The sequence below is a fragment of the Diplodia seriata genome, assembly GCF_021436955.1.
Source record: "Diplodia seriata strain FDS-637 chromosome Unknown scaffold_1, whole genome shotgun sequence".
In the NCBI taxonomy this organism is placed as follows: Eukaryota; Fungi; Ascomycota; class Dothideomycetes; order Botryosphaeriales; family Botryosphaeriaceae; genus Diplodia; species Diplodia seriata.
Window position 1 is genome coordinate 2,097,354 of NW_027117308.1, and position 21,662 is coordinate 2,119,015.

The following is a 21,662-nucleotide window of genomic DNA, read 5'->3' on the forward strand; positions in this document are numbered from 1 at the left end:
TGTTGGACGGGGGGAAAAAATTTGGAGTTCTTTGGAAGCTCCCAAATTTCTGGCCGGCCGGTCGCGCAGGGATCAGACCGCCCAAGCCCAAGCCGGCCTAGTCGCGCGTCGCGGAAGCCACGACCCCGGCAGCAAGCCGCTTGCCAGTGGGCTAAGCACCAGTGTACACGGCAGCTTGCCTTCAGGCATACGCAACGCTGCTGTCGCAGCATTCCTCCCCAGGACAATCTGCTCACGCCGGCATTCCGACCACATCGCTCTCGACGCGAGCCCAGCGCTCATCCCGTGCCCGCGCTACCACCGCCTGCCCGCCGCAAATCGCCTGGGGGGAGGGGCCATCGCCGCTCCGTATCCATGCCTGCGTCAGACACCTCACACCAACTCCGCCCAAGCAAACAATGAACCAGGCGTTCCCGACGCTCTTTTAAGTCAGCGCATTCGTCCTCGACCCGCATCCGTCGTCGCTCTGCCTCCTCTCCCCGCCCATCATGAACGGCAGTCGGTCCCACAACGCCAACGGCTCTGGCTCCAGCGGGCGGCCCAGCGAAGATGGCCGCGGCCCAAGGGCGCCGCCGCCCGCCCCGAACAACGGACGCGCGGAAAAATATGAAGATGAGAAGCGCAGGATTATCGAGAGCTGCTTTGGCAAGATGGACCCAAACGGGGCATGTACGCGCGCTCCCTTCCACCTTGCAACCTGGCGTTCTCGCACAGGCATTGGGCTGACACGGCCACCACAGTATCCGAATCTTATATCACCCACTTGCGCGTCACTGAGGACGCCGCTCACCCCCAGACTCCTCCGCCACCGAACTCACCGTCGCAAAATAAGAAACCGCGAGTGGTTATAATCGCGGTGCGGAGCACTGGCAGAGTTCGCATCCACAAGGCCCGCGAAAATGCCAATGGTTCGTTCTCGATCGGCAAGACATGGCATATGGAAGATCTGTCGGCGGTTGAGTCCTTCGCCAATGCTGCACCTGCCACGCCGGCCGAGCAGCAGCGCAAAGACTGGGCGGGACAAACAGGATTTATAGTGACGCTTGCGAAGCCGTATTACTGGAACGCAAACTCGTCCAAGGAAAAAGACTTCTTCATCAACAGCTTGATCAAAATCTACGGGAAATACACCTCCGGCAAAGTTCCGCAACTGCTTGGGTTCAGCCAGAAGGAAATGGATTTGATGCTGCGCCCGCCGGTGGGTCAGGGTCCAAGGGGTCCCTCAAGCCAGGGCCCTATGGGCAAGCTACCGCCTTCCAGCCCTGCTGGTCCCCGCCCTCCGCCTTCTCGGTCGGGTGAATCTCCAAGCCGCCGTCCTGTTGCAAGCCCGCCTAGCGACGCTGGTGCGCCCAGACCTTTGCAGCCGAGGAGCCGACCTGGTACTGCGGGCGATGATAGGGATCGGTCAGGCTCACGTGGTCCCCCGTCTCGCGGAGGCGAACTCCCACCCGGTTTGCCCAATCCGCGGGACCCTCTAAGGCAGCCGCAGCCAAGGCCGCAACCGTCGCGAGAACTTCGGAAGCCACCAAGCAGAGAGCAGATGCGGCCGCGCCCAAGTCAGGAGCAATTCAGGCCTTCGCCTCCGGTTGGGCCCCCGGGACAGTCTCCTTCCCTTGTACCCTCCCATCTTACACCGCAATCCTCCCACTCCGAGTTTTCACAAAGGCCTACATCGCCCATCCGTGAACGTAGTCCGTTGCCTCTCCAGATACCTCAAGCGAGCCCTGGAAGACAGAGAGACTATGCTAAGTCACCCATCGAGAGGGCAGATGCATTCCCAAGGTCGCCGATTGATAGAGCGAGATCGCCTATCGAAAGAAGGGCAGACGATGCTAGCTCCATGGATAGTTCCTTGCTTGCAAACTCAACACTTGATAGGTTCGGGCCCAACGGAGCTAGGAGAGACCCCTCGCCTCAGGGTCTACGCCCGACAACATCCCACAGCACCATGTCAAGGAGTGAAGAGAAGATCGAGGAGAAGCCCACGGAGGCTCCGCCGGACCGCAAGAGGCCGCCCATGCTTTCTCCTCTTGAAACCTCTGGCCTCAACTCAGATGCTCCCAGATCCCCTCGTTATGACGACATTCCTCCAGCTTTGAGGTCACCGCGCCCGCCTCCATCGCCTCGTGCCCCTCCGTCACCACGGGTCCCTCCGTCAAGGGAAGGCCCGCCAAGCTCCGCTTTGGCGGCAAAAGAAAGAGATGTTTCGTTGGCGCCTAGTAACCCTCCTAATGATATTGGGGCCGTTGGATCCAAAGAACCCGAGCCTGAGCCCGAACTTGAACATGAACCTGCGCCTATACCAGCGGATCTTGAACCAATGGGCGCTCCAGAAGAGCCGGCAACTGAGCCTACACAGGAGCCAACTCCTGAACTAACTCCAGAGCCCGAAGTCTCTGAGACACCATCGCCTCTTGCTGTCAGGCCGCCTTCGAGGAAAGACGAGGAGCCGGAAGAGCCAGAGTCGCCAGCCGTTAAACCAGGTCTAGGTGCAATGATTGGGAAGAAGAAGCTCGGTGGAGCCCTCGGTGGGCTTGGTGGGATCGGTGCAGCCAATGCAGCGATTGAACGCGGAGCTGATGGCAAGCCGAACATGGCTGATGTCCTGCGCAAGGCAGCTAACGCATACGGTGCGTTCAAACCGCGTGCTGGCGGTGCTGCTCAGAAATTCAAGGCCGCACTCGCGGATGCGCCCTCAGAGCAAAAGCCCGACGGTATTACTGGAGTTTTCAACGCGCCCTCATTGAACAGGCAGCAAACCGATGACAGCACGAAGGCGGAGACACCAAAGGCCCTGGAGGCCCCCGAATTTCCTGTTCCTGAGCCAAGCCCTGAAGAGAAGCCTGCTGTGGAAAGTGCCGCCGAACCTGATCTTCCCGGACTAATCATCTCGGCCCCTACTATTGGCACTGAACCACCGGAACCTCCTGCAGGGGAGGCTGCATCGAGATCGCCGAGCCCAGACGGCAAGCGTGGCAAATCCCCAGACGACATTCGCAGGCAGAGAAGGCGGTCCAACCAACAGGCTAAGTATCTCGCCTCTTTGGGTTTGGACGCAACTGTGTTAGATATCAGAGGCCTAGAGATCGAGTCCATTCTCTCCGACTTTGGTTGGGGCAATGCAAGCATGCAGCCGAAGAAGCTTGAGGCGTTTGAAGCAGATCTGAAGCGCGAAATCGCCCGGGTTGAAGCTGGAAGTTGGCTGAACAACACAGATCACAACGATGAGAGGGTGGAGGCAGTGGAAACCATGCTTGATAAAGTCATCAACGAGTGCGACGAGCTTGAGGGTCTGTTGACACTGTACAACGTCGAACTCAGCAGTCTGAACGATGATATCGCTTTCATCGAGGCACAGAGTCAAGGTCTTCAGGTTCAGACAGCTAACCAGAAGCTGTTACACTCCGAGCTCCAGAAGCTTGTCGACACTATTTCTATTGACACGAGGCAGTTAGAGCCACTCAGAGCTGCAAAGATTGGCAAGCCGGAGGGTCTGGAGATCATCGAGAATTCCCTGCTACTGCTTTACAAGGCCATGATCACCATCGACCCTGCAATCCGCCAAGGTGCCGAGGTCGTCGACGGTGCATCTGGTATGGGCAACAGTGAGCTTTCTAACATGAGAGCGCTGCAGGAGAAGAAGCAAAGGTATCTCCAGGAGGCTGCTATCTTCCTCAAACGTCTGGGTCAGCACATGGACATGACATTTGGTGCTGCACTTCTCAACACCAGAGATGCGATCTCGCGTCAGAATGCTGGCAGTGTGTCGACAAGGCTGGATCCGGCCACTCACGATTTTGCGCGTAACGCGTTGTGGCAATACAGCCCGTTGTTGCTGTTCGCCAAGGAGATTGATCTGCAGACATGGGATAATCTTCTCAAGATGTATCAGGCCCGCGCTCGGCCAGTGTACCAGGAAGAATTCAGGGACAATGCCACAGCATGGAAGAAGATGGCACGCAGGCCCACGGGTGAAGAGCAGGATCTTCTATTCACCTCGCAAGAGAAGGACACCGAAACCCTCAAGACAACAGCCCGCAAGCTCACCGTTAAGCGCAGCGGCACTCTGGCACGGGGCCTTCGCTCAAATTCCAACGAAAAGGCAGACAAGGGCGGGCGTCTTTACCCTTACGAAGCCTTTGCTGGTGCGCTGGATGAAATGGCACCTCTTGTGTTCACCGAGCAAAACTTCGTCGTGGAGTACTTCCACGCATCATCCACCGAAAATGTCGATTTCGCCGATGCCGTTACCTCTGCGCCGCCGCATGCTAGGAAAGGGTCGAACTTGCTTGCGAGAAAGATGTTCGAGCCTGACCGCGCACTGGCGAAGCGAGTTGTTGAGGTCATGGATGACATCTTCTCATTCTGGCCTACGGAGCTGCAAAACCTCGTTGAGTTTGTGGTCAACAGTGATCCATTGCAAGGAGTTGGCATCCTGACCTGCTTGGACCGCAAACTCATCGAATATGAGGAGACCAACCAGGACTTCCTCACTCGCACATTCCAGGCTCTGCAGACGCGCCTCGCCGGGCTGTTCAACCGCTTCGTTGATACGCAAATCACTGCGATTGAAGATACAAAGGTCAAGATCAAGAAGAGGAAGGGAGTTATCTCTTTCTTCAAGACATTCCCGCATTTCTCGGGGGCTATCGAGAACATGATCCCTCCGGCCGATGACCTAGAACGCCTCGAGGTGAGGACGATGGTCGATGATGCATACCAAAAGATCAACAAGGCTATGTTCGAAAGTTTGAAGGTGATTGCCAAGGAGAGCCCGGCGGCGATGGCAGCGCAGAGCGCGGCTGTTGGCGGGGCCGGCACGGACCCTGAAGACAAGGAGGCGCTCAACTACCACATTCTCCACATTGAGAACATGAACCACTATATCGAGGAGGTTGAAACGCACGGAGATGTTGTGCTGGGCGAGTGGAAGGAGAAGGCCAGAGCGGAGATGAATGAGCATCTGGCGCTGTATCTTGACGCCATCATCAGGAGGCCACTTGGCAAGCTCTTGGTAAGTTTCCAGATTCCTTACGCATGCATCCCAGAGGGCGCAATGACATTAAACAGAGACGACTTCAGGATTTCCTCGACCCTATTCCCAGCATCCTGGGAGCTCTTCCACCGGGAACGCCACCGTCGGCGATTGCTACCCGGCCTTCGCACTCTCGCGCCGTCTTCAAGAAAGTGGCAGCATCACACGATAGCAAGGAAATCAGGAAGGGCATTGAAGCTCTGCGGAAGCGTGTTGACAAGCACTTCGGCGATGCTGATGATCCAGGTCTCAGCCGCAACTTGGTTTTCAAGGTTTTGGGTGAGTGCGAGAAGAAGTACCAGGACGTGTGGCAGCAACTCATCAGCATCAACAACGACGTCTATGGCGGGGAGGTGGACGTTGGCAGTTGGGGCGATGAGGTTGCTGGGTCGTTCAAGGGACGGTGATTTTGTGGTTGAAGATGTAATTGGAGCGGCGCGTTTGTTCGATGTCGCTGCGTATGTTGCTGTTCATGATTCTTGCAATTATTCCCTGCGTTGACGCTTCATGTCGGGCTATTATTCCTTTTATTGGCGCATGGATTGGTTTGGCTAGCAGTCCCCGTTCCTTCTCGTCGCAATTCCCCCCATAACGACTGCATTGCTTCCCATCGCATCCCATTCGCATTGCTGTTCTGTGGGTACCTTGCTTCTTTGCATTGCACCGCTTCTCCTTCCACTCGCTTTCTTTTCGGGTCACGAACGAGACGGGAAATGGTGTACAGCTGCGGTATTTTTGAAGCCTTTGATTTCTCTCTTGACAATTAGAGTAATGAGCAAAATTTGAGCCGTCGCCAGATCAAATCTAGTTGTGAACGACCATCGTCTTGAACGCCCGGCTGGCGTAATGAGCGACCCATTTTCTGATGCGGTATCCACCGCTCGATCTGCGTGTTTGATGGAGACGGACAGGCGGAGGTGGGGAGGAGGTCGCGTGGGTGAGGAGCCATTCTGGAGCGGGTGGGCTGCTGCTCGGGCCAACGCGTGGCCTGGGCCAGCTGCAGCCCACTGGTGATCCCCCTCGACGCCCAGTGGTCACCCCGTCCAACTAATTCCACCTCTCTCCGAGTTTCAACCAAGCCTCTCCTGGAGATCTGTGCCTAGCCGACCCGTCAAGCTTCGACGTCGATGATCTCCAGCTAGCGACCGACCGTACACTCCACTCCGATTTTCCCCCAACGACTTTCCGCTGCCGCCCTCCACGCCATTCCACGAAGCCACCTTGACCACAACCGCGCCGAGCGCTGCACCGCAACCATGAGTAAAATGTGGGAAGTCGATCCTGAGACCAGGAGCAAGGTAACTCGCCCGCGGCTGCTTCGCCACGATGCGCCCGTCGGAGAACAGCGTCACTGATACTGTAGCTTGAATACGTAGCTCCTGGAGATCCAGAAGGAGAATGGCAACAATTCGTGCGTCGACTGCAACGCCCCAAGCCCCCAATGGGTACGTTCACCACCTCACACCACCCCTCAGCGTGCGCCGCGCGCCATACCATGGCGACCGCTGACATGTCGTCATCCCAGGCCTCCCCTAAATTCGGCATCTTCATGTGCCTGAACTGCTCCGGCATCCACCGCGGTCTCGGCGTGCACATCTCCTTCATCCGCAGCATAACCATGGACGCCTTCAAGGGCGCTGAGCTCGAGCGCATGAGGGACGGCGGCAACAAACCTTGGCAAGACTTCTTCAACAAGCACGAATCCAACCAGCTCGAAGGCCGAACGTTCGACGACTGTACCATCAACGAGAGATACGACAGCGAGGCGGGCGAGGAGTGGAAGGAGCGGCTGACAGCCAAGGTCGAGGGCAAGGAATACGTGCCGCAGCCCAGGGAGAAGAAGCTCCCACAGAAGAAGACGGGTGCGCCGCTCAGCGGAAGCAAGGCGGGGAGCAGGGCGGGCACACCCGTCTCGTCACGCAACGAGCTGGAGGGCTTCGCGCCCGGCCGCACTGGTTCGCCCAGCCTGGGCACATCGTCGCTGAACAACAAGAAGCAGCAGAACGAAGCCTACTTCGCGCGCATGGGCGCCGAGAACGCGAACAGGCCGGATGACCTGCCGCCCAACCAAGGGGGTAAGTTCGCCGGCTTCGGTAGCGATCCCTTCCCGCAGCAACAGTCGCAGGGTGGCGTTCCGGGCTTGGATGATTTCCAGAAGGACCCCGTGGCTGCCTTGACAAAGGGTTTCGGCTGGTTCAGCACCACCGTGCAGAAGACGGCGAAGACGGGATACGATGGCTGGGTCAAGCCCGGCATGGAGAACGTATGTTTCACTGTCGGACTGCAAGCAGCCCCGGGCTACGACTGACATCAGGACTATTCATAGTTGTCCAAAGCAGACATTGCAGCGCAAGCCCGCAACGCCGCTATGACGATCGGACAAACGGCGCAATTCGCAGGAAAGAACGCTTCTGAATCCTTCAACCGCTTCATTGAGGGTGATGACACGCATGCGCCGCGCAACGGGAACGGGAACGCGAAGAAGGGCGGGCCGGACGAGGACCACAAGGACTTCTGGGACACGTTCGGAGCGCCGCCCGCAGGCCCGCCGGCGGAGAAGAAAAGCTTTTGGGACGAGTTCGCATCGGCAGGAGAGCAGACCGCAAGCAAACCGAAGCCAACGAGTGTCGGAACAGCGGCAATGAAGAAGGGAGGGAGCGGCAGCGCGCCTGCGGCGAAGAAGGACGATGATGGATGGGGTGATTGGTAAATGGCAGCAATGGGTTTAGGGTCAGGTCTCGGATTGGATGCATCCAGCAGATGAACGTATGAGGGATATCTACATGCACGGGGATGTGGGAATGCACGGGACATGTTATGGGGTTTGACGGGTTTCTTTGATGCTGAGATGGGACGAGGGCGATCTCGGAGTGGTTGTCGGTGGAACGAGCAGGCCTTCCGTATCGGACGATTCTTCGAGGCTGCGCGGGGGCAAACGGCGTACTATAGAAACACGTATGATTTAGAAGAGCAAGACTGTCTACTTGGTTTGAGGCTCAGGTCCGACTGTCGCAGCGGTGCCATGTGAATCCCTGCCGTCCCGGGATTCCCCCACACCCTCGCTGAGCCGAGCTCGGCTTCGGTTAGAAGAGCTTCAGCAGCGGTCCCGCATCCCAAGCTTCGACGAACAACCACCACTTGTCACCACCTCCCCCTTCCGGTTCTGCGCCCAGACATCAGCAGAGAGCAAGCCACTCGACTGTCTGTCATATCACCACATCCGCAATCGAGCCGTCACGCCCTACGCTCCCCCACACGCTCCTACAGCCATGGCTTCGAAGCTCCGCATCCTGGTCCCCGTCAAGCGGGTCATCGACTACGCCGTACGTCCTACACCTCCTTCACGCGCCGAATATCCGCTTCCATGATTTGCGTACCTTCCGGGAACCATTCGCCCTATACCCACCAGACCGCTAGACCGGAGGCTAATCCATGCTCTCACCAACAGGTCAAGCCGCGCATCAACAAGGCGCAGACGGCGGTCGAGACGGCCGGCGTCAAGCACAGCATGAACCCGTTCGACGAGCTCTCGGTCGAAGAGGCGGTGCGGCTGCGCGAGCGCAAGGCGCAAGAGGTCGAGGAGATCGTCGCGTGGAGCGCGGGGCCGGCGAAGGCGCAGGACGTGCTGCGCACGGCGATGGCCATGGGCGCCGACCGCAGCGTGCACGTGCAGACGGCCGACGGCGGCGGCGCGGCGGGGGACCTCGAGCCGCTGGGCGTGGCCAAGATGCTGCAGAAGGCAGTCGAGGAGGAGAAGAGCAACCTCGTCATCCTCGGCAAGCAGAGCATCGACGACGACGCCAACCAGACGGGCCAGATGCTGGCGGGCCTGCTCGGCTGGGCGCAGGCGACGCAGGCGTCCAAGGTCGAGATCAAGGACGACGTGTGCACCGTCACCCGCGAGGTGGACGGCGGCGTCGAGACGCTCCGCGCGAAGCTGCCCATGGTCGTCACGACCGACCTGCGTCTCAACGAGCCGCGCTACGCCAGCCTGCCGAACATCATGAAGGCGAAGAAGAAGCCGCTTGTCAAGAAGGCGCTCGAGGACTACGGCGTTGATGTCAAGGCCCGTTTGAAGACGGTCAAGGTCGCCGAGCCGCCGCAGAGGCAGGGCGGCCAGAAGGTCGAGGATGTCGATGGTATGGTCGCTAAGCTCAAGGAGCTGGGTGCTTTGTAATAAGAAAACAGAGAAAGAGAAAGGAAAAGGAAAAGGCGGCAAATATGGGACTCGTTACTTTTTAGACGAAGATCTGATTATACTTTGGGACGAAACGGCTTGGGGATATTAAGAAAATATCACAAGGAGAAAGAGAGATCATGAACTTGGACCGGCCGGTGAAAGCAAGGGCCTCTGTACTGTACATAGCTGGTATGGACTTATTTCTTTCTTTCTTGAATGTAATCTGTACGTCTTTTTCAATGAAACCTTCACTGGTCTAAAAACAGTATTACTTTCGATGTGGGATAATGTCGCTACGATGAGGTTGTGTATAGAGTGATAAGACTGGGACCGGCTACGTGGCTAATTGGACTATTCGATCTCAAGGCGGGAATGATTCAGAAAAAAGAAAAAGAGGGGTTTGGTTCGTTATTGGGAGAGGTGAAGCATTCGTCTGGGCGCTGGCATAATTTCATAATTATACCAGGTCATCTATAGGCTAGCTTCGTCCACCCACAGGAGCCAAGTATAATGTCTTGCGAAACGTAATTTCAGAGCGTGAGGTCTTCTGTAACCCAGTGGCTTAGAAGCTAGACAAAACTTTGTAGTTACCCAATTATATTGCACATATAGCCGTGGTCGCTACTCACTGAATGTTCCTCTACACTTGAACGCTTTGGTGCATATTTGTCTGGTAATAGAACTTATGAGACTTGGGGTCGCTGTCGCTATATCTCTGTCTGGGCTCCAAGCTCGATGGCGCGAGCATTGGCTTCGGCTTCAATTCGAGAGTTCTTGTTTTCATAAACTTCCTCAGGATGTGACACCATATGGAGCGGGTGTTCATTAATGCGCACTGCACCATGGAGGTGAGAATTATGCTGCAGGACAAGAGTGCAGGTCGGTGTGTCCTCTTTGAGGTTGGTAGTGGCTGCGAGTTGGACAAAGAACAATGTCAATAGAGAACATACAATGAAAGCCAAAATAAGGATTGCATAACCACGTGGTATTTTCTCTTTGTGTATGATGCCTTGATGCGATGTAGTGGACCTATTTTTCCCCATTGTCTAGTGTATAATAGATTTGCTCCGGCTCTTCCCTTTCACTCCCTCGACTCCTAAAACAGACCGCACAGTACACATCCAACTCACCCATATACAATCTTTACCAAACCACACAGATAAACACACATCCATTACTATGCAACTCACGAACACCCTCCTTCTCACCCTCAGCGCCGTGGCCCTTTCACTTGCCGCGCCCCAGCCCGTCGGCGACAGACCGCCGTCACTCTCCCCCGTCGCCATTCCATCCGAATCCGCTCTTACCCACCCGGTCCAAGGTGGCCCAGATGAATCCGCCAACCTCGAGGCACGCTCCTCCCGACCGGTCCGCATCCGCTACTGCCAGCACGCCAACGGCGCCGGCGCGTGCGAGAACTGGGACGTGGACCTGAAGCGATGCTACAACTTCATGGGCTGGTGGGACAACCGGGTCAGCTCCGTCTACGTCAACCCGGGGTACAAGTGCTGGCTGTACGACGGCAAGGGCTGCGAGGGGCTGCGCAAGGAGGAGGTCAAGATGCCGGGCATCTTGGATCTGAAGAAAAAGTTCTTGAACGACAAGGCGAGCTCGGTTTACTGCTTTCGTTAGATTATTTGCTCGAGGGCGCGGATGTGCGCTCCCCATTTTTCCTTCTTCCCGTTGCTTTCTCCCCCCTCCTCCTTTCTTTGTGTTCGAGGGCGTGGCCGAATGGTGGACTCACTGGGTTATGTGACGTGCTGGCGTTGAGTTTTCTTGTTAAACTAATCCCTTGGACCATGAACTCGTATGAGAGGTACCGGGGCGAGAATAATTTTGGGATATGAACATAGCCTCAACTCTCTGTGTATGTGACCCGGGATTTGTGATTTGCAAGACGAAAGGAGCTTGAAGTACCCATTCAAATGATAAAGCGCCCACTTGCTGCCGCCAGAGGATGAATAATGGGATGACGTCACACGTAGGATCGTAGAGGTGGTTTGGGAAGGGTTTCATTTTGTAATCAGTGCCACGAATATGGTACATCTCTCATCTGATGTGCCCTTCACCACCAACAATATGCAGTGCTCCGCAATCTCACGATGGCAGACTGAGCCTTGTCTAGCGGATTTCAAAAAGACCTTTGAGAGCTTATATCCATATCGCACTATTATGAATCCAGGTAATGGCGAGATGTATGCTTTAATCGCAGAGGAAAAGAGAAGGCATGGGTCACGTCAAGCACAGCAGGTGGTACACAAACTTAGCCATCGTACACGGGTCTGGCAGAGACACTGCAATCCATTTACGCCGGTAGTTGGATCCTTTGTTCGGATCTCTTTGTACGATTTCAAACCTCGCATCTGCGTCCGACTACTCACGCAGAGGCGAGTGTAGCGTCATCTGCGGGATACCCGATACCAAATCTTTGTAACCCGCGGTGCAAGCATTGAGCTGATAGTCTTCCGATCTTGCTGGAGAAGCTTTGCATCTTGGATTCCACGGACGGAGCAGCTTTCGCAAAGAGAACAGTGGTGAGCAATGCGGAGATGCTCACCGCCCACGAACCATGGTGCTCGCTTCGACCCGTAGGAACCGTTGCTCAGGCACGCACCCAATCATCCGACCCGGACGATCGCCTGCCGACTCGCGCAAACCGCCTACCTTTTATTTCTCGGCCACCCCCGCTGTACGTAGGTATCTCCGCGGTAAATTATCAATCCCATCAAGCCCGCCATCGCAAGCCTCACTCTCCCGCTCTTTTGCCCAGACCGTTCCACTACAGCCCCCTCTCGCAGCCGATGGCTAGCGCGAAGAATACCAGAACATGGCGTAACTATGCCTTAGCTCATTCTTAGAGAAAAAAAAAAAATTACGTAGGTAGTTAAAGCTATCGTCCGGATGAGAATGTCGAATTAAAAATTCTATATACACGTCCGGACGATGGCTTCAACTACCCATGACATGAGCAAAAAACAGATCCACGCTAGCCATCGGCTGCGCGAAGGAGCTGTACATATCCACAGGGTATTAATGGCAGCTGAACCCCCCTGCCAATAATATCGTATGCGGATCAGACACTACGTATCAGCACAACGCCGTGAATATCCGGCACGGCACGATTCAGGTCCACCTTTCCAAAAACACTCACAGCTGCAGCCAAAGCGCTGGTTAGGGAAAAGAACATATAGGGTGCAAAAGGGAAGAGGATGTGACGAGAATCGGGTGGCCTGATATCTGTGTCTCCACGCTACTCAAGAAAATTGCCGACCAGCGGTTCTCGTATACAACGCCAAGGGTGCCCGGAGCTGCTGGCAGTGCTGCTGCGCAGCAGTCAGTATAAAGGCCGACGTAGCTGACGGGAAGGGAAAAGAGTGGAACGACTGATGGGATCGAGACGCAAACATACAGGCACGGCTGCACGCCTACACCCGTGGGTCTAGAATGATGCGGGACGCAGTCGGGGGCAACTCCATAAGGGCAGTGGAAAGAAAATGGACTCGTGTGTGCCGTGTCCGCGTGCTCGGGGGCAGGGGAAGAGGCGCTGCTGACGAAAATGAATCAGTGGAGTGTTGGTGGCGGTGCGGGACACAAGACTGATTGCCCAAGGACGGTGCCCGCGAGACGGCTACAATGCGCGTGTGGGGAGGCCTTTGCAGCGGCGATGAGAGTCAGGGTTCAGCATGACAGCCATGTTAATCGCTATTCGCTTAGCGTACTCGCAAATATCGTACGCACAGCGGCTTCGCTATAGTAGCTCGCCTGCTATAACTGCCCGCTCGCCACTCCGGGCGTGAAACATTGAATGGCGTAGATAGCGAAAAAGCAGGGCAAAGAGTGGATAGAGGTTAAAGCGAGGCAGAGCACGTGCGAAGGTATAGAAACTAGCCGGGTCTGTTCATGATAAGTAATCTGAAAGTGACCCATGAAGCAGCGGTGGGCTCGTTGGCCATGATGGGGCGGAGTGGGCGCGGAACATGCGTTCTGAGCGGAGCGAAGTCGGTTAGAGAGTCGGCGGGGAGCCATGACCGGTGCAACAGCGCCTCAATTTCCGGCTACCACACGGCTGGAACGAGAGGGGAAGGTTGCAGCAGAGTCCAAAGTCGCGGCTTTGGGTAAGGGAGGCGGCCAGCAAGGACCAGAGATGGCTACTGTGCCGTGGAGAACAGAACCGGCGAGAGGGGAGGAGACAAGGGCGCGCCGTTGGTGGTTCCAGTCGGCAGCGCACGGATCGTCGATTTTCGTACTATACATGGTGTGCTCTTTGCTTTTGTTTTTTTTTCCCGCTCTGCCCGATCAAACCACGGGACGGCAATTGCGATTCTCGTGGCCCCGCAGTTGGGCGGCGAGCACAGGGCAGGCGGCCTCGATGCCTCATCGACCGCGCGCGGTCAACGAAGGGTCCAGCGGTCCAGCAGTGATGACGGCGCGGAGCGAGCCATAGCGTCAGGGCACATCGACGAGTGCGCGTGATGATTCGAAGCGGGTCGGATAACGTAAACAGGAAAGGCGGTAGCTCGTGGCGAGCGGGAGTAGGCGCAAGGGGCACGCACCGAGAGGCACGGCGTGCTGAGGCTCGGGACGAGAAAAGCGCAAGCGTACGAGACGGAAGTTCCGGTCAAACGTCCCCAGATCTTTCGGAGCTGCATCAGCTGGCCTGCGCAAGCGCGCGCGAATCGCGGTGATGAAGTGCAAGATGAGCGGTGGTGCCAGTCCAGAACGCCTGATGATTGACGCGACTCGTCGCCGCTGCGCAATAAAAACGCGCAATCCGCAGTGAGGGATCGCGGATGAGCTGCTGATGAGTGCGAATCAACAGCTCACCCGCCGACTGGCTGGTGCCTTGACGCGCGCAGCGCCCTTTTCGCGACAATCACGACCGGTCAAGAAAAGAAACAAATTAAGGTTGACAATGTTAAGTCTCTTTTCGCGAGCGCCACGCTGCAGCTGTCGTCACGCAGAGCGCGGCGGGCAGGCAAACCGCACCAAGCTTTCCGCGCTCGTCGTCAAAATGGCGGCCGCCAGGGTCTACGGCCGGACGCGGCTGCTTCGAGCACCCAGCTCCGCGTCGGATTGCTGCGACTCGGGGCGACGGGCAGCGGGCATGCGCGGACGAGCGGCGGACAGCCAAACTCGTTTCATCGACGGCGGGCATTGAACGCACGCGTGGGCACAGGGCGTCGTCGGGAACCATTGCTGCTCCGAATGGAGATCGTCGCCTTCAAGACGTCCTCGAGGCGAGAGTGGGCACGCATGAGCGCGCCCCGAAGACTGCAAAGCCACAGCGCCGCGTGAGTGGGCGGACTTGGTGGTGGTGCGCAAGAGGTGAGGTGGAGGCAGGCGGTGAGCAATGTGTCTGCGGAGGAACTGTACCCTTTTAGCCTGTCTGCAACATGGGAGGCGCGCCGCTGCCGAGGCTCCATTACCTCGTCCATGACACGCCCATGCTCCGAAACGCATTGAAGCCGATCGGTAGGACGAGTGTGCTTGAGGATGACGTTGCCGCATCCGCCGTGCAAAGAGGCAGGCAGGCGGCAGCGCCAACCTGTGAAAAGGCCCAGGGTCGTGCGCACGCGAAAGTGGGCCTCTGTTCCAACAGCCGTCAAGCTGCCGCTGCACGTCGGCCAAGGCAGAACGTTCGTCAATGTCTCGAGACGGCGCGCATGTGAGGCAGGGCGAAGTCCACGGTGGAGCCAAACCGCGCCAGTTGAAGCCATGGGCGGGGTTCGACTGCCGTGCGCATTGCGGACCCGATTTGGCATGTTGGATTCTCACAGCTTGTCGCAGCGCAACCAGGGCAATCCCTCGCCGCCATGATTCAAGCAAAGCGTGCAGCGCCATCCCGCGCAGTTGGCTTTGACAGCGGGAGGTTACATGAGGGACCGTCTGATAGCCAATCTTATCTCGTTGGGTCAATCCCACGCCAAACGCTGGATGATGAACATCGCCAGTGGACTGCACTGCTGAAAAGGGCAGCCGGTATGTGTCCCTGGTGCATATCGAGCTTCCCCCATCGATAGATTCGCCCGTTGCTCCCCGCCGCTCGTCGGTCCGGCCAGCTGCACACCCACATCTCCTGCCGGCTCTATCTCAGACGAGGGTCGCCCACTGGCGGCAGCGGGAGTTGCACGCTGCCCTTCCGCTCGGCGTTTCAAGCTGGCCAGAGAAAAATAAAAACAGCATGGCCTCTCACACGGAACCGCAGTCTCAGCAGCCGATGCGCTGTGTCGCATGTGCCTGTCTCAGCATCCTGCGGCCCGCAGCTTTCCAGAACAACACGAAACGTCTCTCAACTATCTTGCATGGCTCGAGTTCGAGTTCTCGACCGACCGCGTCTCGACATGTCCTGACTCGCCGATTAGAGGGGCCCAACAGGGCCTGCCCCACCCACACTACAGATGTACTTGCTTCGAGCCTGCTGCGCGTCTGGAAATTTTCCTTTTTCCCCCAGCGCCAGCTCCATGCCCGTCTCGTCGAGAATGTGTGGTGGACAAACCAAGCGCGTCGCAAGGCTAATGAACCCTGTCCAATGAGTGCTGCATATGCCTCTAACGGGGTGATGCTCCGGCCCTTGCCGCTGCGGGGGAAGGCGCCTTTGCTGCACGCTGCAAGTCCTGCAGCACGTGGTGAGCCTGCGCCGCCGCCCGCTGCAGACGCCCTGCCGCCCGCCAGGCGGGGGGCGTGTTCGCCCGGCACGTTGAGCTCCTGATGCGGCATGCACATGGAAATTTCAAACACGCTCAATGGATTGCAACCTTCCGCTGAAACTGTCGTCATCTCTCTGCCGACTTGCGTCCAATCGCTACAGTGGCAAGGAAACGAACCGACCATGCATTGCAGTCAAGTGTCGAGCAAGCTAAAAGCGCCGCTACCTACTCGGTAATGCGTACGAAGACAAAGGGGGAATCGGAGATAAAAGAGAACATCGTGAGAGAAAGGAAGAAGTTAAACGTGCAGCAGAGGACGTGTGTGACGACGTGCCCGCAAATGTGTGGTATCTATCCAGCAAAATCGCAATAAAAGCGCCGTCCATCCCATGTCCCTCAGTCCATCCACTCCCAAGATCGCCAAACGAGCATGAAAAATCCAATGGGGAGAAGCGAAAAGGAATAATGAGGTATGTGCTGAGCTCGATAGCAGAAATGAAGAAAATAAAGAAACATCTCGCCGAGGCCAAGCTCAGCATACAGGGGAAAACCGATCACCACTTCCCCTGCCCCTATTTCCCCCCAGAACATAGCCCTTCGTGACATGTCAAATGAACACCGGGTATACTAAACTTTCCAATCCGTAGAGTTACGCCAAGAAAAGCAGATATGAAAAAGACCTCCGTACTTTTAACATCGTATGGTGGTACATGGATGTACGGAACGAATCAAATAACTCGTGTCAAGTCGTCAGAGGTAGCGAGAAACAATGAATCAGGGTATTAGTACGGTGAGCCGCGACGAGCTTAATTCTCCTCCATGAGAGCCTCGTCGCCAGCCTCGCGCCACTCACGAGAACGCTCGGAAAGCCTCTTGACCCCCGAGATGCGTTCTGCCCAGAGCGACTCGGCAGGTGTACGGTAGGTATAGCCCCGCTGCGAACTGATGGTACCGATCGATTGCAGCACTGCCTTGCGAGAATCGCGGCCAAAAACGGCCGGGTGGTTGATCCACTCGAGCGACGATTTGAGCTCAGCGTCCAGCGCGAACATAGCGTTGGGATCAATGCCAACAGCGGGCGTAAGCATACTTTCCGGGTGAGGCGAAGGAGTACGGGGCCGAGGAGGAGTCTCGCTTATAGGAGATGGCATTGCTGGTGCGTCGGACCCAGGGTTGCTGGGAAGTGCAGCGGATGGTGGCGGTCCAGGTGGCGGTGGCAGCGGTGGTAGTCCACCCTTGGCAAGTCCCTTGAGGATACTTCTGGTCTCGCTTAGGAGGTGGTGAGCACGCTCGTGCTGGCCACGAGAGACGAGCGTAAGCGCCCTGGTCAACATGTCGGAAGTCAGAAGTTCCATTCTGCGTTGCACGACCGAGGGATGCGGAGGAATAGGCGGCGTCATAGGACGGGCCTTGGAGTTCCGGTTCTTGGTAGGAAGCATTGTAATGGCCAGAAGGGAGGGTCGCGGCAGATGGGCGAGCGTTCCTTCGCGGATAATGTCGCCATAGGTGAGATCCGCTTGGAGCAAGGGGACTTCTTCAACGCTCATGCTGCGTGAATCATCCTGATCCAGGGGCCCTCCGAGAGCCTCCAACCCAGAAACGATGGTTTCCCATGCATCTTGAGGTAGTTGCTCAGGTGAGCCGGTGTCTGGAGTGATGGCCAGTTGAACAAGGATGTCTAAGTCCTCCGGTTAGTATGCTTGGACGTTCGAGTTGGAGCTGCGGTTACTCACCTCTCTTGTCGCCAAAGCGAAGGTCTCCAAGAGCCGCTTCGGCGTCCCTCCCGGTTGCGCGCTTGGTGATCTGCAGGGCCCCGCTGATCTTCACAAATTTTGCCGGAGAACCCTCGGGCAGTCTTAGCTTGAGCTTCACGTTCTGGTGCGAAGTAGTCTGCAGGGAACCAAGCGAGCCGGCCACACATTCACGAAGCATCATCCAGTCTTTGACATAGGTATACGAAGCCTTCGTGCGTGTCGAGAGCTCGATCATCGTGTCCGGCTTGTGGGTCAAGCCCAAGCCGAATGAGTGGATAGTAACCCTGAAAGTTGCAGTCAGCGCCTGTCCGTATATGGGGATACCCGGAATGAAGATCAACGTACTTAGCGGCTTCGGCCCGCGACACCACGAAATCAACGCTCTCCGCGTCAGAAGTCGAAGAGTCGGAGATGAGCAAAATGCTCGACAGCGGATTCGTCGACCTGCGCTGCATGAGAAGATCCATGGCAACGTTTGCGCCCTCAACGACATCCGCGCGCAAGCTCTTCTGGCCGACCGGGCGGATCGAGTCGAGTACCTTCGGCCATCCAGACCAAGCCTTCGTGGTCATGCCGACAAGAGGAACGCCTCCTCCACTGGATCCGAAAGTCACCAGACCCATCCTGTCTCTCTCGCCGAGGCTAGAAACCAGGAATCGCAAAGTATCCTTCAAGAGAGAAATTTTCAGACCCTGCATCGACGAGGAGATTGGAATGACAACGACGAGGTCAACGGGAACATGAAACGACGAAATTCGCCTCCCATCGCTGGCACCCACGCGGGAGCTGGAGTATTCAGTAGGAGCGGTCATAGTCGATCTTGCGCCAGCGTAGGAGTGGACAGATGACACCCTCTTCGTGGATCTGTAATCTTCCTCATCCGTCCCAGAGTTGTCTTGGTCCGTGTCTTGCATGCGCATAGGCGACTCCATATGGATATCCACGAGAGCACGCTTCCACAGGTCAAGCTGCCTGACATCACGGAAGTGAAGGTGGAAGGAGGGGAGCTCAGCGACTGAAAGGCTCAAGGTCAGGATCGCCTCGTCCGTGGAAGTGTCCACGTGCTTCAAGTGTTTCTTGATCAGGATTGAGCCCTTCAGAGTGCACTTGGGCCTCTTGCTCATGATTGTCTCCGTACCATCCCATTGGGATACTTGCTGGGACGAGTGACTGGACTTCTTCTCCTTGACGCAGATGAGCATGTCGGAAAACAGATAGCACTCCAGGTCCTGCCATGATTGCCGGTCCTTGCCGACACGGATGTGGCCAAACAAGCGAAGCTTGCCAAATCTGCATGCGTCAGTGGGTGAATGCAATTGCGCAAGAGGGGGTCTAAAAATACCTGGAGAAATCTAGCCCGTGCCAGTTATCCACCCGTGCGTGCAGTTCGTCGGTCGCCTCGTCAAGCACATCCGGATTCATGTAGATGTTTTCGAATATCCGCGACGGCGCGGGCGACTTGGAGCGACTGGTGCGCTCCTCGTTTTGCATAGACGGCGCAGGCGGGACGCCGCGAATGTCGTCGGGATCGGCCCTCCATTTTCCTTCGGGGACCTCGACCGTCACAAGGCACGTCAGGCTCTGTTGCTGGCGCGACCTGCTGACGGTGGGGAATTCGCTGCGGACGGTTACAGTTGGCGGAGGGATAGGATTCTTCACGGGAGCGCGGGGGCTCAGCGTGGATTCCATGGAATGCAGGTCGTAGTCGTGCCGCCGGCCAGTCGGGTCGTATGCGTGGTCTCCAGACGATGCAACCCCGGTAGCGCCACTGTCGCTCCTTGCATGCGCACGCGACTGGGACCTCATGTCCGACCTCGCATCCCGGCTGTGTGTGCTGTGATGGCTGCTGTCCCGAGCACGCAGGTCGCGGGTGTCGTGCGTTGCAACGGATGGGCGGCGCTCTTGGTAGGGCGGCTCTTGGTAGGACGGCTCGTGGTGGACGGGCTGCTGGTTCCATGGCGCAGGCGTGTTCGACACGCTTCGTGTGGCGCTTTGCGGCTCGTTGTTGGGCTGAGGCTGGGGCTGGGGCTGGGGTTGCACCGAACGCACGATGGTGCTTAGCTTCTCTACTCACAGTCAGCATCCAGCACGCAGCAATCCGGGGAGCGCAGGCGAGGGGCACGCACCAAGATCCAGGACGTTGCCGCCTCGGCTGGTGTCGAGGGCCAATGGGGCGTTGCATGTCGGGCAGTACTGCGACTCGAACTCGCGGATGTACTCCCAGAAGCAGGCCTCGTGGGAAACATGGCCGCACGAGAGCTGCAGGATGCGCTCGCCGCGCAGCGTGTGCTCGAGGGGTTCCTCACACACAGCGCACTCGCTGCCGATGAAGGTGCGGTCCCGGCGCGTGCGGTTGCGCTCGATGTCCAAAATGCCGGCCATGCCTCTGGAGGAGTGCGGGAGGTCCTGCGTGCGCGCTGAAGCAGAGGCCGCGGCCGATTTAACGGGACCAGATGACACGGAGTCCGCGCGCGAGCGTGCGGTTGGCGTGACGCTCGAGCGGGCACCAGTGTCGGCGGATTGGCGGGATGAGCGCGAGCGCGAGCGCAGACCTATGCGAGACAAGTACTGGTGAGCCATGGGGGATGTTGCGTTGAGACGGGCGTGGGGCGGGCGGCGAGGGGGAATTACTGCTGTCGTCGGCCGCCGGCGGGAAAAGGCGACGGCTCTGGCCTTTGCTGATTTGACTTTCGTCCTAGGTTTGGTTTGGCCTGCGGGCTTCAGACTCTTCTCTATCTCTGTGGCACCGGGAGGAAAGTTGGCGGGTCGGGAGGTGGCCAGGCGATCACCGTCCTTCGACATGGGACTAATGAATGTTCACTTGGCTGTCGCTTCCTCAGTGCCGTTTCAGCAACTGGGCTCCGGCGCGGTGATCGATGTGGGCACGGCGTGCTGGGGAGCAGGGACTCTGGTGCAGCAGCTCCACCCGCGGTGCGGCGGAAGCGGTGGTGCGTCGGACAATGCGCGCAGCAATAAAAGAGCCTTGGGCGATTCGATGCCGGCTGCCCGCGCGCACCCTCACGGGCTAAATGGCTGCATCTCCAGCACGCGGAGGGCCCGCGAGCGAAGGGCGCTGCAGTAGGCGCTGCCGAACACCAGAGCTAGGCCCGGCGGCGGGCGGGCAGCGAACAAGCCCCGGAGAGATTGCCTGTCTGTGCCTGGCTCAGCGCGTGGTGTGGCGCGCAATGCGGATTTGGCCGAGCGCCGCGGAAGAGTAATCCATGTCCGCAGCCAACCACGCCCCTGGCTCTCCCGGGGGCAGCGAGCGCGAGGCTAGGGGCGCTGCTCTCCCCTCTCGCTCTCCAGAGCTCGCGCTGGCAAGATCATCATCTCGCACTCGCAGATCAAACCGCCTCGACCGCGGCCTGGAGCACGAGGGCCGCCGCCGCTGCCCGCGCATCGTCATCGCCCGCCTCGCACAGCGCCGCGCAGAGCCATCTCGCATGCTGCAGCCCGCCTGCATCATGCCGCGCCACCCCGTCTTCACGCCTGCGCGTGCCGCTAGCCCGCGCCGCGGTGATCACTGCGAGCGGATGCGGAGCTCTGCTCAATCCGCAAGCAGGGACCGCCTGCGGATCTGGCGCGCATTAGCCCTCAACTCGACTGCTGCCCGCCTTATCATCAACGGCTGTCCTGCTGCTGCTGAGCCTCGACGACGCTGTCTCTGGGTGGCATCCCGCCTCAGTCAGAGCTAGCCAGCCGCCGGCGTCATGCAGCGCCGCAGTCTTCCATGGCTCTGGAGCCTCAGCCCACCCCCTCCCAAACTAGCCGCCCCAACTGCCGCCCCAATTGCTGCTAATTCCTTCTAGAATCGCCCTAGAAGCCCCTTACGGCTCGCGGCGAGCACACCCGCCCCGCCGAAGCCCACGTTTTTTTCTGCGCAAGCCGTGGCTTAGTGGCAGCCTCCCAAAATCCTGCCGCCCTGTTGTCTCCAGTTGGGCCTCCTTGCGGGTGCCGCGTGCGTCCCGCGGTATGAGAAGGTCGCTATCCAGGAGCAGCAACGTCCAACGGCCAGGCGAGGCGTAGCAAGCGCAGGCTGCGACGTC

The 21,662-nt window shown here is 57.9% G+C and overlaps 5 protein-coding genes across 5 annotated transcripts; 4 read left to right on the plus strand and 1 right to left on the minus strand.

The window, feature by feature from the left end:
* Positions 1–1,840: 1,840 nt before the first annotated feature.
* Positions 1,841–5,536, plus strand: SLS55_000624 (uncharacterized protein; the record flags this gene model as incomplete). The annotated part of the gene is made up of 2 exons (XM_066772134.1): positions 1,841–1,847; positions 1,896–5,536. The coding sequence occupies 2 exons, from the start codon at positions 1,841–1,843 to the stop codon at positions 5,534–5,536; spliced, it is 3,648 nt and encodes a 1,215-aa protein (XP_066637413.1).
* Positions 5,537–6,291: 755 nt separating this feature from the next.
* Positions 6,292–7,343, plus strand: GCS1 (ADP-ribosylation factor GTPase-activating protein gcs1; the record flags this gene model as incomplete). The annotated part of the gene is made up of 3 exons (XM_066772135.1): positions 6,292–6,333; positions 6,412–6,480; positions 6,561–7,343. The coding sequence occupies 3 exons, from the start codon at positions 6,292–6,294 to the stop codon at positions 7,341–7,343; spliced, it is 894 nt and encodes a 297-aa protein (XP_066637414.1).
* A 961-nt stretch (positions 7,344–8,304) lies between these two features.
* On the plus strand, positions 8,305–9,212 carry CIR1 (putative electron transfer flavoprotein subunit; the record flags this gene model as incomplete). The annotated part of the gene is made up of 2 exons (XM_066772136.1): positions 8,305–8,358; positions 8,484–9,212. The coding sequence occupies 2 exons, from the start codon at positions 8,305–8,307 to the stop codon at positions 9,210–9,212; spliced, it is 783 nt and encodes a 260-aa protein (XP_066637415.1).
* An 845-nt stretch (positions 9,213–10,057) lies between these two features.
* On the plus strand, positions 10,058–10,847 carry SLS55_000627 (uncharacterized protein; the record flags this gene model as incomplete). The annotated part of the gene is made up of 2 exons (XM_066772137.1): positions 10,058–10,088; positions 10,375–10,847. 2 exons carry the CDS (start codon positions 10,058–10,060, stop codon positions 10,845–10,847), a joined length of 504 nt encoding a protein of 167 aa, XP_066637416.1.
* Positions 10,848–16,668: 5,821 nt separating this feature from the next.
* Positions 16,669–19,998, minus strand: SLS55_000628 (uncharacterized protein; the record flags this gene model as incomplete). Its single annotated transcript, XM_066772138.1, has 5 exons — positions 16,669–17,540; positions 17,596–17,900; positions 17,962–18,906; positions 18,959–19,682; positions 19,743–19,998. 5 exons carry the CDS (start codon positions 19,996–19,998, stop codon positions 16,669–16,671), a joined length of 3,102 nt encoding a protein of 1,033 aa, XP_066637417.1.
* Positions 19,999–21,662: the final 1,664 nt, after the last annotated feature.